The sequence below is a fragment of the Anneissia japonica genome, unplaced genomic scaffold, assembly GCF_011630105.1.
Source record: "Anneissia japonica isolate Jap-2015-1 unplaced genomic scaffold, ASM1163010v1 scaffold287863_len737641_cov155, whole genome shotgun sequence".
NCBI classification, from domain to species: domain Eukaryota; kingdom Metazoa; phylum Echinodermata; class Crinoidea; order Comatulida; family Comatulidae; genus Anneissia; species Anneissia japonica.
Window position 1 is genome coordinate 79,450 of NW_022742482.1, and position 12,830 is coordinate 92,279.

A 12,830-nucleotide genomic window follows, 5' to 3' on the forward strand; every position below is an offset into this window, starting at 1 on the left:
ATAAATTTTAAAAAATAAAAAAATAAATAAAATAAAAATTTAAAAAAAATAATAATAAAGTAAGTGCATGTTAGTCGGATTTGCCAAGAATAATTCAAACATGGAATAATTATCAAAAGTACCAAAAATATTTCAGAACTTTAGTGCATAGAGCATTTTTGCATTTAAAACAAACGAAAGTGCTCCGTACTTCATTCAGAAATACAAGAATAGGGCGACGATGAATTCGCCCTTGTTATAGGTCGCACTAAATGCATCCGCTCGAACTGGCATCCGCTCGATTGCGAACTGACATCCGCTCGAACTGGCATTCGCTTGAGTTGACTGGTTTTGATTCTTCGCGCTTCACACATGGTTGTTTGTTGTTGTTAAAAAAGAAAGAAAAAAAAAACGTGTTTGTATTTATGGACTCAAATAACGACGAAAACAGAAATGGTTTACTGGCTCTACGAGTTAACCAGGTAAACGTTATGATGCTAAGCCTAACTAGGCTAGGCCCCTAGCCTAGGCCTAGCGATTCGGCCCCGGCCGGGTCGTTTTGGCCCGAGTTGTTTCGGCCCTGAGTTGATACTTTTGTCATGCATTTCGGCCGCGGTGTATGGCTTTAATAAAACAAGTGATTAAGCAGTATATCGTTTGTTAAACATGAAACGTAGGCTACATTACTGCAACATTATTATTATTATTATTATTATTATTATTATTATTATTATTATTATTATTATTATTAAAGAGTTCATTACAGTAACAGTATCAAATGGTGTTATATTTCTTTTTACAGAAACAATGCAAATATTACAAGTCGATTGGTTTGGAGATATGTTTCTTTTTATCGTTTCCAATACAGTATTTGAATCATGTTTATAGAATTAGATTTATAAAATTAGTAGGCTACTTATAGTAAATTTAGTGGATTAATAGTTTGTCAAAGTTTGTTTTTTTGTTGCTTCTCCATTATTAACATTCTCAAATGTTCTGTTCATAACAATACATATATAAAATAAATTAAGATATATTGAATGATGTGATAAATGAAAATAAAGCAAATATATTATTTATACTGTAGGTGTAATTTTGCCCTACCTGATGTGGAAATGTACTGAATACTCAGTATGTGTGAAAGCAATTGCTAGAAAAATCACAAGTTGTTCTCGGGTGGGACTCCAACCCACGATCTCCAGATCACTAGCCTGGCATCATACCTCTATCTAGACCACCGAGCTTGCCACTGATGGCCAGGGTTGAATTTGAGTCCATGTAAGCAGTCGGTACTGCAATGCTGATAGTAATTGTCATTGTCGTGATGGAATAGACAATAACTGGATTTGCGTCAGGAAAATCAAGTATAGGTGTAATTTTGCCCTACCTGATGTGGTAATGTACTTAATACTCAGTACGTGTGAAAAAAATCTTGAAAAAAGTCGCAAGTTGTTCTCGGGTGGGACTTAAACCCACGATCTTCAGATCACTAGCCTGGCATCATACCTCTAGATCACTGAGCTTGCGTCTGATGGCCAGGGTTAAATTTGAGTCCAAGTAAGCAGCGGGTACTGCAATGTTGATAGTAATTTTTTTTTTTCTTTTTCTTTAATATTTTGTTGTTTTTATTATTAAATGCATATATTAAAAATATTTTTTAAAAATTGTGTGAAATAATGAAATGAAATGTATTAGTATATTAGATGACCCTGAAAGTGTTTTTGAGATATGCTGTGCACAAAAAATCAGGCAAAACGCGATAATGTTACACACACACACAAACTTTTACGAAGATAATAATAATCTTTTTTTTTTAATGCTCCAGTATCTGTATTTAACTTTAAAAAATGACAGTAGTTATAATGACAATTTTAACATAATCAAACGTATGGGATTCAAAACTTTATTATTATTATTATTATTGCATTTATTATTTTTTGTGCATATTATCTTTCATATTTTTTTTAATGTTTAATATATGCACAAATAACAAAAATAAAAAAATAATTAAAAAAAAAACCAAAAAAGAAAAGAAAAAAAAAACAGAACAAGAGTGAGATTTGAACCTAATTGTTTGATTATCTGTACACACAAAACGTGCAACTACTGTGCCACCTGATACATATTGCTAGTGTAATATTATATCCCTATGATACAACAACAACCTGCAGATATAAAGATATCGGATAGGATTTGTAACCTCAGATTAACTTTTTCGTAAATTCAAATTACTAATTCGTAATTTCAAATTACTATTTCGTTATTTCGAATTACTATTTCAAAATTTTGAATTGATAATTTGTTATTTCGGATTGATAAATTCTGTGAAATGAAGTTTAACTAAAAATAAAAAGGACAAACATGTCTTTGTGTACATACATCCCCTCAACATTTCAAAGTGAGGGGGACATAATGTCAATTTCCCCACCCCCCACTATTCAGTAAGTGTCTATAGATTGAAAAAATACCGATATTTTTGGAATTGTCATCATAGTCATTATTGATCATCATAATTTTCATAATCCTCATGAAGAAAATTTAAAATACATTTTTCAGTGTAAGAATGCAGTTTCCGGACGTCTAGGGTTCAGTTTCCGGACGTCTAGCATGGCATAATTTTTCCGCACTTTTCAATATGGTCGATTGAAAAATGCCAATAATTTGGACCATGCTCAATGGGAATATAACTTTTTCAACCAACCATGATGGAAGCTCATAAATAAGTTACATTTTGAATATTTATTCACCTTTTTTAACAATTGTACATTGTGATCATCTTTATTATTATTATTATTATTATTATTATTATTATTATTATTATCATCTTCATCATCACGTTCATGATCATCATCAAGACATTTATTTGTAAAATAAAAATGCAATTTCCCGGCATCTGGGTGGAAATAGGGAATTAGTGATTCAAAATTTTGAATTATAAATTCGAAATTACGAGTAATTCAAAATTATTAATCAGCACTCGGAAATACCACACGGTAGTGTATAGCACCTTATGTCATTCGTGTGGAAGATATCTTGAGCACCATTTAAATTTGGCTGGAAAATAGGTGCGCAGACATTTAATTTTACTTCTGCTATATGGTTGTATAAGAGATAGGCCAAAAAAGCCTGAATTTCTGCAAAAAGTGAGTGGAAATCTGTCCTTTTTTTTACAAAAGATATTCAGCCTATTAGTCTTTATTTTCAGCTTGATTCATCAGAGCTGGATAATGAAATTCTACAAATCATCAAGGCACAGTTATCAAATGTGTTCAAGTATTTTAAGGTAAGGGATATACTGTACAGTAGGCCTATTCATTGTTCACTGAACCGTCATGGAGAAAAATAGTGTACATATACCAGCTTACCTCAGATACCACTCAGCTGTGTATTTTAACAGTATACTGTGTCTTGCACAGTACAGTATAATGAAAACATGGTATTTGCAATAGTATTTTTAGGGGTCAGGTTTTACCTAAATTAAATGTGTTTATATTTTATCACAGCCTGGCTATCTATCAAAGATCGAACCTGAACTGAACACTGTCATACGGTTACTGATATGGAAGGTAAATCGAACACTTTATTTTTTGGTTGAATTTACAATAGGGCTTACTGTGCTGACGCTGTTTTCAGCTAGTGAGCTGGAATGCAAATTATACCATATTTCACACCGTCTAACTGTCGTTCAAGTAGCCAGTCAATAATATGGATTCCTGGTACTGTTAGCGTATTTTCATACTGAAAATCTGAAGCTGCATTTGTAGCTGAAAGGTAAAGATTATGCAGAGAATGTGTCCAATAGACAAATCTTACTGCTGCCCGCACTTGGTTTTTTGAGTCGGTTTAATTTTACTGCAAAAAAGTAACCGAGCAGTGAACATCAAATATTGAGTGAGCTTGTGCGTAACATAACCTGTTGAGTAACACTTGAATGAGTTGGGAAGTTTAGCTGAGACGCGTGTTTCCATTGGACTTTTCAGCTCGTTAAAACTAACCTGGTCAGTTGTAATGTGCATTAATCTACTCAGTTAAACTAATCGCTTGTCTGCAGTTTTCCTGAGAGGTAAGTTTGCAGGGCTGTTCGTTCTAGACTAATTATGGTAAAACTTCAGTGGCTCGGTTGGTTGTACAGAATAAAGTCCTGTGCGATAGAGGCACCACCCTGTGTTTCGTGCCCCTTTAAAAATGATCTAAAATATGGTGGTTTTTTTATTACCTGTGTGTAAAAATGCTGATATTAAAAGCTCAAATTTGTTTTAAAGTTAGGCTGTGAAGCAAAAGCAGTTTTTTATATGTTTTACAACTGGTGACACAAAATTGGAAAACTCGAAGCAGTTGAGATACTGATTGTTCAGGGGCGGATCCAGAAATGTCCGAAAGGGGGGAGGGGGCGAAGGTTGGGCAAATCGTAATAATACCACCCTAAGAGGTCTGGGGCATTCCCCGCGAAATTCTTTTCTAGATGCCCAAAAATAAAAAAATTTGGGTGATAATAATTTTTTTCTTTTTCTTTCTTTTTTTTTTACTTTACAAATGCAGGTGGGGGGGGAGGGATTTATGGGTGTCTGGGGCCAGCCCGGCCTCCCCCTAAATCCGACCCTGATGTTGAATATTCAAAACTTGGAGAAAAAGGGGTGTAACCACCCTTTTCCTCCACTTTTTAAACATGTATTCAAAAACCTATCATTAACCGGTTTTTCTTCATACACATTTTTTGTTGCAGAACATATAAACAATTTTTTGTCCTCCTGAGTCTGGCTTTAAAATCAAAGATTTACAGTAGGCCTATTTTAATCATCAATAGTGAACATACAGTAACTCAATTGGAAATGTTTTAAGTTCTATGCTGAAATTATGAAGTTGAATGACACATGAAAGTAATACATTGGTCATTACAACAAACATTGTTTTGATTATTCTTTCTTCATGATAGTTCAATACTGTACAAATAATTGTTATATCATTTTGACCTTTGACTACAGTAAGCTTCAATTTTAGTACAGTATATTAGAAATTTTAATAAAGTTTATTTGTATATACTGTGATGTGTTTCTGTACATTTTTTTTTGCCTTAAAATACAAAATATATCTCAATTTAAAACCATACATTTATAACAGATCTGTATCTATTAGTAAAAATATACGGTAATTATAAACTTTGAATTTGTTATAAAACACATTAGGCTTGTTTTGTGAAACGCACTGTATGCTATGCTGAGTTGCTATGAGAATTTAAATTTTTGTTTCACAATGTATAGTCCTTTACAGTCATTTCAAAATAGTGTATACAGTAATTGAAGCCAAACTAAAATATTTAAAAATGCATATTGTTACCGTTGGTATTGAATTTTCATGTGTCTTTATATTAAATATTATCTTAATATTAAAATGTTTTCGTCACTTCCCCAGTATTCAGTATTCACCAATGATGCCACTCTAGGCCAGCAAATGTTAAACATTAAGTACAGAGATGCAGCTAAATTTGGCCCACTTCACACTCGTCAGCGATGGCTCTTAGGTGTAGTGTTGGTAGGCTTGAAGTGGATACAAGAGCGGAGTATGGAGCTATCAAGTCTGACCAGAGAAACAACAATTAGTTGGGTAGGAAATTATTAAGCTTGTACAGTAAATCTTACCTAAGTTGACTATGCTTATCTCAATAATTTGTCAATGTAGAATATTTTCCCTGCCATTTTTCCCTCTTGCGATGATAAATATTTTTTTAAAATCGAACAAAATCAAAGTCGATAGGATTTTACGTGCTTTAAAACCATAACGTTTCCCTTGCCTATGCTTTTCACTCACTTTTTATGTTGATGTGAACAGAAATTAACTGTTTGAACTAGATGTTACTAAGTTGCCTAGTCACAGTAGTGAATTCACTGAGAAGCAGTCGCACAAATTTGGGAGAAGCAGACACAAGGTCAGACACAAAGTCATTACCCATGTTCAGATGGCCTTCAGTCTTAAGTAAATTTAGAACAGTCATACAAATATGCATATAACTTCAAAGGAGTGTCCACACGATACTTACCCAGGGCATAATGATCTTTTCACCAAGTACTCTAACTATACAATTTTTCTAAACTCTGCAACAAAAGTGATAGCTCCACTTTCGCTGTCTCTCAACAGTTATGTTGCACAAATTCTTGAAATTATAATTATGAAACAATTGTTCCTTCAATGATTTAAACATTGCATTAAATGTTGTTTTTGGCAGTCATTTGTAGGAAATTATCTTTGGAAAAAAATGGGAGGTCATAATAAATGTCATATACATGAGATCTCTGAAGTATTTGGCGCTACTCTGAGCTTGTATCCCTTGCATTCCTTGTGCACGTGGAACTAGCACACTTACTCCTGAGACTTCTAATATAATTTTTAAGTAAATTGTCTGTAGTAAAGTTGTGAGGTAAATTTAGCACAAAGAGTGCCTTCACAGGCACAACTACCACACACGATTGACCAAGTCAAAAGACTGCCCAGTAACAGGATAGAATACTTAATTATTTTCTGTAGCTGAGGGAATAAGTTTTTTCTTAGTCAAACTATTTTTCAGAGCAACTTTGAATTCGACTTAATTTTAAAAACAATGAAAAACTGTTCATGTTATTTATAAGGACAGTAAACCCTCTTTGCAAAGGTACCATTTTTTAGAACGAAAAATAATCACCACTGAATGAAAATTAATATACTTTATCCATATAAATATGCATCTGAAATGGTATTGAATAATATACAAATACAACATGGTTTGAGATGAAATATTGAATTCTACTTCCGAGCGAAGTGTCAAATGCCTGATTGAGACTACCTCTGCTTCGCATTGGGCGGAATGTAGTCCCAATCATCCAACAACGAGATAACTAGAATTTACCGAAATAAAACCTTGTAAAATTTTGTATAACGTCATAAATATTAAACAGCATAGTGAGGGTAAAATTATGCAGTTTACATATATGGTTCACGTAGGCAGGAGATTGGTAGTCAATATCCTCTATAAATTGTTTATTTTTCACTAGCACAATTTCAATTCATTGTCTTTCTTTTGATGGGGTTGTTTAAGGCCTATTTACACAGAGCACCACAGCAGCATGTGACAGCGGCAGATACTGTAGAACCTGATCTGTATACTGATCCAGATTGCACAACGACGTGTCACTCAGCATATAGAATACTTTACTATTTCAAAAAAATTGTAAAATATTCTGACCAAATACTGATGCGATCATCCATTGCTGAGTATGTTGACTGAAAAACAAGCCACAAAAGTTGCTTGTGTGACGGCTGTAGTTGCCTGCTGTGTAAATGGATTACTGAGCGACAGACTATTTCTTTCGCTGTTGTGTGCAACTATTTCTCTCTGTGTAAATAGGCCCTATAAAGCGCTGTTCATAATTCTGACATTATAGATCATTGGATTTGTAAACATGGCAGAGAAGTTGCTGAAGGTTGCATCTCTTGTCAACTTCCTATTGTTTCTTCGTGATGGCCAGTATCAATTTCTATTTGAGAGGATCATTGGCGTTCGAGCAACATTCTCCAAACCTCAATTTGTTAGACAAGTATGTTTAAATATTTTTAAATTATTAAATATTGATTATAATGGTTATTGTATTGAATATACAATTGCTTTGCATTGAGTGCTGGTACTGGATTTAATTACATATTTTAATTTTAAAATAAGAAAGGAGTGGAACAGCTTGGTGGTTAAGATACATGTCTTCCAATCTCAGGGTCCTGGGTTCAATTCCTGTCGGAATAATAAAAAATAACTCCATCTCCTAGTTTCATACGAGTTGATGTGGAGCGTCTTTTAATTGGCAATTCCATTATTTTCTTTTATGCTTGATGGTAAAAAAATTTCTGTGAGTCCTGGACCTTTTCATCTTGCTAACAAACATACAGACAGCAGCATTGGCAGCGTTAATAAGTCGAATGATGAGGATCATACTTCTGATTGTGGGATGAAATTATTGTAAGATAATGTACAGTATCATGCCATGTTAATAATTACATGTAATTTATTATAAATAATTAAGTTCTCAATGATTTTTTTATGTATTTTAGGTAAGTTTTGAATTTATGACAAGAGAGTTAATGTGGCATGGATTCTCTGAGTTCCTGTTCTTCATCCTGCCTTTAATCAACTACAGAAGAATCCAGAATTTCTTCAGAAGGAAACTCCGCAGCCCTAGTTCTCCCAACCAGACTCGGTCATCCCGGCCCCTGAAAACGTATAAAGAATGTGCAATATGTGGAGAGTGGCCAACAATGCCAAGGGAAATTGGTTGTTTACATGTCTATTGTTACTACTGTATTCAGGTAATTATACAGAATTGGGGCCTCATTTTTGTGCTCCCATTATAAATATTGATTAGTTTTTATTTCAGAAAGTACATTTCACTCATCCACTACAGTGTTTTTTATTTATACTACTTTGTATGTTTATTTATCGAACAAAATGATAATACAGATCAGAAACACAGTACATTCTAAAACTAAAAAGATAATATAAAAATAAGGATAGGCCAAACCTCAGGAGCAAGGCAAGAGACGGAATAATATCACAGGTTAAAATTGTTTTATTCCATTCGGGAGAACTTCTTCACAACCAGATTCACACCCTGAAAATTCATGCAATTATTATTTCAAAGAAGAAAGAACAATACATTGAAATACATGCCATCATGTTGGTATTCAATATTAAATTTCAATACTTGAAATATGTATTATACTTTCTTAACCAAGATTAATCCGTGGACATTTTGGTTTTATTAAATTTTTTTTGTTACTACCCTAGCTGTGGATGAGAGTAAATAAAACATATTTTGCTATAATTCCTTTTTCAGAGCAACATGCTAGCAGATTCATCATACTCCTGTCCTTTGTGTAGCTACAAGCCTGATGGAATGAAAAGCATCAAAGAAGTATCAGTTGAAATCTCATGAGCCATACAAACAAGACCAAAAATAAGTGTACTTAATGTTATATGCATCGTGAAAATTAATATATTATGTATATTCAAGAATCATTGAAATGAATAGTACTATTCGCAATAGTTTTTATTGATACCGTAAAAGTACAGTATATAGAGCATATGGTTGTTGATGTTTTTAAAACATTTTATTTGGTGCTTTTGCAAATTAGCTCTGGTGATTTTGAAATCCAGATTGGCCTCCAAAACACCTATGGTACTTGTAGAATATTGAGTGCTCTTATATCTGGTTTGGGTGGATGATTGGCGAATAGAAGTTTCCGGCGACAACTGATGGGTTAGTTTGTTCGGTTTTATTGGATTGCAGGGGATAGCAGTGATTCACAAATGACTGTTACTTATAGGTTTGTGCGGTGCTAGATCTGCCTTTATACAGCTCTACTCGGGTTGCTCACATTTATGTGAGTTTACAGTACGGTGATGTGTAGTGGTAGTGTAATGATGCGGAGTTCGTTCATCACTATAGTACAAGAAAGATAACATATTTCATAGTATGATTAAGTCAATTAGCATAATATAGTACTGTAGTACAAGGTAACTATCTTTAACACATGAATAAAAACAAATACATGACCCAACTCTCCGTGGAGAGGGATGCCCTTATCGTGTAACTGTAACTTCGCATTCCTACTAGGAGTTCTAGTGTATTTCTAGCATATCACTAAATCTCTTAATTACATCAGTACATAATCAACTACAACTTTTTGCAGAAAATGGGGAACCATTGAATTCATTCATGACACTGTCACATAGCGCTAGATAGTGGACTTAGTTTTAGACACAGTTTTTCAAATAAAATATCGTCCCTAAAAGTTAAAATAATGATCGGCTAAAGCAGATTTCAAATCTTGCACTTCTTCCATCAATTCACCTACGCTCTGGTGTTCACATCATTCTTGCTAGCAGTTATTACTAATATACTGGCATTTGTAGAAATTTGTCTAAAAACCCTTTATCATTACCAAAGACAATTTGTTTTAGCTGCATTCAGGTAAATTTGTTTCTACAACCTCAGATAAAATGGGTCTTGAGAACGGTAATTTTGTATGGTGATTCTGCAGAAGATTCCATTTGGTCATACAATCGAAGCAATTAATTACTGAAATCAGCAAGACTTTTCTTATTTTATGCAATTCTGTTGTACTAGTCAAAGCAGGAGGTTTTTTTCTAGGTGCGAAACTGAGTTTTAATAATTTTATAATCTCTTCAGCATTTTCCTTTACTTCAGTTGATCTGACACCTATCTCTTCTTTATCTGAACCTTCAAGATATGTCAAAAGCACTTGTGCTTTATCTTTGCTTACCATTTTGTAATATGTACAATATTCTTCAAAGTCTTCTATAAATTCTACCAGGGAAACATCACTAGCCCGTTGAGGGGACACACCAAATTTCGAGAGCTTTTACTTTGAGGAGTGATTTTGTACTTGAAACACTTCTAAATGCACCGGAAGTAGTCCATACTAATTGTGTGGCCCATAATGGCATCTCTTCACCTTCACTACCTGATGTGTTTTAAAGATTAGCACCAGTCATCAAATTAATATATAGTATTGAACACTTTATATTATGAGTTAATAAAGAAACCTAATACATCAATCTTACCGATAAGCACAAGCATAAAAGCAGATAAAAAATTCAAATATAGATTGCAAGCTATAAAGTTATACAAATAAATATATACAGTATAAATAGAATACAGTATAACTCGAGGGGTTTCTTCAATTCCTCTTCAATGTAGCATGTCAAGCATGCTAAGTGGTGTAACTTCTATTCAAACACAAAGTCAATTTCATCATCTTCTACAGCATCCATAAAACCTTTTTTTCATTCATCAACTTCTTGCAATTTTTTAATTTTATAACCCACACAACACATGATGGGATGACCCTTGTGTCTTTCTTCTTGCGACGGTTGAACACTCACCAAATGAAACACCGTTACCCAATGTGTCGATATTTCCTGAAAATACAGTACAATACAGTAATTTTATATAAATTCAGTAATAATAAGAGTAACTGCTGCAATACATTCATATTAACTAGCTGGGAAGGTGGATGATAACATGATAATTATTATTAATAATAATATGGAGCCGGTGATAATAGTATTTTGTTATTACTGCGAGTCATTCCATCCATAATAATTTGGCAAACCGGTAAAATTTATTGTTAGTACTAGTAGTAATTTTAACAATTTTTTTTTAAACCTATTGTTCAACATTTTAAAAATGTTCAGTTTTTATCAGGTTTTCATAGATTCTCCTTTTTCGTTTCAATGGAGGTTCCCCATCTTTTCGATTTTCGCGTTGTTCTTTCTGTCGCTGGTTTATGATCCATGTAGTTATCGCATATCCAACAGTGTTCTATTAGTTCATGGATTACTCTCAACCAGTCAGATTCTTTCAGTCCTTTGTAATCGATATATAATGCAAATTATATATTATTTTTCATTTCAATGGTTGTTTGAGTGCTTCATGATCTGTGTGCAATGCAAATTATGGGCTCTTTAGTAAGCTGTGCGTATTTTTCCTTTAAGAGCGTAGCTAGCCAGAGTAGTATTTTTTTTGCTATTTTTTGTAAATTTTTTACGCGCTCTGTTCTTGTTAACTCGTAAACAATTTATTGCTGGGTAAACATCGGCAAAGGATCACTCAATTTTATTTTTAAACATAAGCTGTAATAAGGCCATAGGCCTATAGTATAGCTAGGCTAAGCCCTACATAGCTTAGGGCACTATAAAGTAGGAGGCTATATAGCCATACTGCTCTGTAAAGTAGTTTAATTAACCTGGATGATACACCTCAAAAACTAGCTCAAAAAATAGGTGCGCAGAATCTACTGCAAATAATACTATCTCATACATGCAACTTCACACAGACAAATTAAAGTAGGCCTAATAGAAATATTTGCAATAATGAAGTAAAGCCCTGAACACAGTTGCCGCTAACAATAAGAAGCTGCTGTTGGTAACAGTAACTACCTGTTAGTAAGTTCGTCTTCCTTCACACTCTCTCTCCAAGAACTTGCTTTCTTGAAGCAAAAACAACCACTAATATTTCCTTATCAAGGCATATTTGTTTGAAGGACTCCATTAAGGAAATACATTGGCCTGAATCATTTTCCATCTTTGTCTGGCATTCCTCCCTTTCCCGACAACAAATGCATTCTTTTTCCTTTGGCATGGGCCTGCAGTGGCCAAATCGGTTTTTAACCTGTTGGGCCGCGGCTGTTCTTCCGTCATTTATTTAGGCCTATCTCCCCTCTGAGCTGGCATAGCTGTTGGTTCAAATACATAGGCATTTCTTCTCTCTCTTTGTCTCTTCGCCTTGTGCTGAATGTACCTTCCATTTTAGTAAGTATCGAGTATTTACAGTGATTCAGTATCTAGATCAGGGGTAAAAAAGCAAAATTCTAAATTTTCAATAATAGACAAAGTACAAACTGTTTAATATCCAAGTGTATGTTTTAAATAATTTATTAATGGAAAAAATACATATATTGACCTCATTAAAAATTCAAAATGGCCACCATTGTATCAAATTACCAAAAAGTTTTCAAACATCACTCAAATATGACTGGAAGAAATTAGCTCAAATTTTCCACACATGTTTAGTACACTATTGTTTAGTGATTAAAGTAATAAACCAGAGCCTTGCAGGCGTCAACGTTCCTACGCATGATACATGACTTAAAAAGTATATAGGCCCTATATATATATATATATATAGGTGTATATATATACGTACATATATATACATATACACATATATATACGTATACACCTACGGTATATATACACGTGTATATATATATATATACGTATACACGTATATATATATATATATACGCAC

At 33.5% G+C, this 12,830-nt stretch overlaps 1 protein-coding gene across 1 annotated transcript; it reads left to right on the forward strand.

Annotated features, from left to right (window-relative positions):
* Positions 1–310: 310 nt before the first annotated feature.
* On the forward strand, positions 311–9,550 carry LOC117119175 (peroxisome biogenesis factor 2-like). The gene is made up of 7 exons (XM_033263996.1): positions 311–461; positions 3,185–3,262; positions 3,483–3,545; positions 5,389–5,580; positions 7,392–7,544; positions 8,050–8,304; positions 8,832–9,550. The coding sequence occupies exons 1-7, from the start codon at positions 405–407 to the stop codon at positions 8,928–8,930; spliced, it is 897 nt and encodes a 298-aa protein (XP_033119887.1). The 5' UTR covers positions 311–404; the 3' UTR covers positions 8,931–9,550.
* Positions 9,551–12,830: the final 3,280 nt, after the last annotated feature.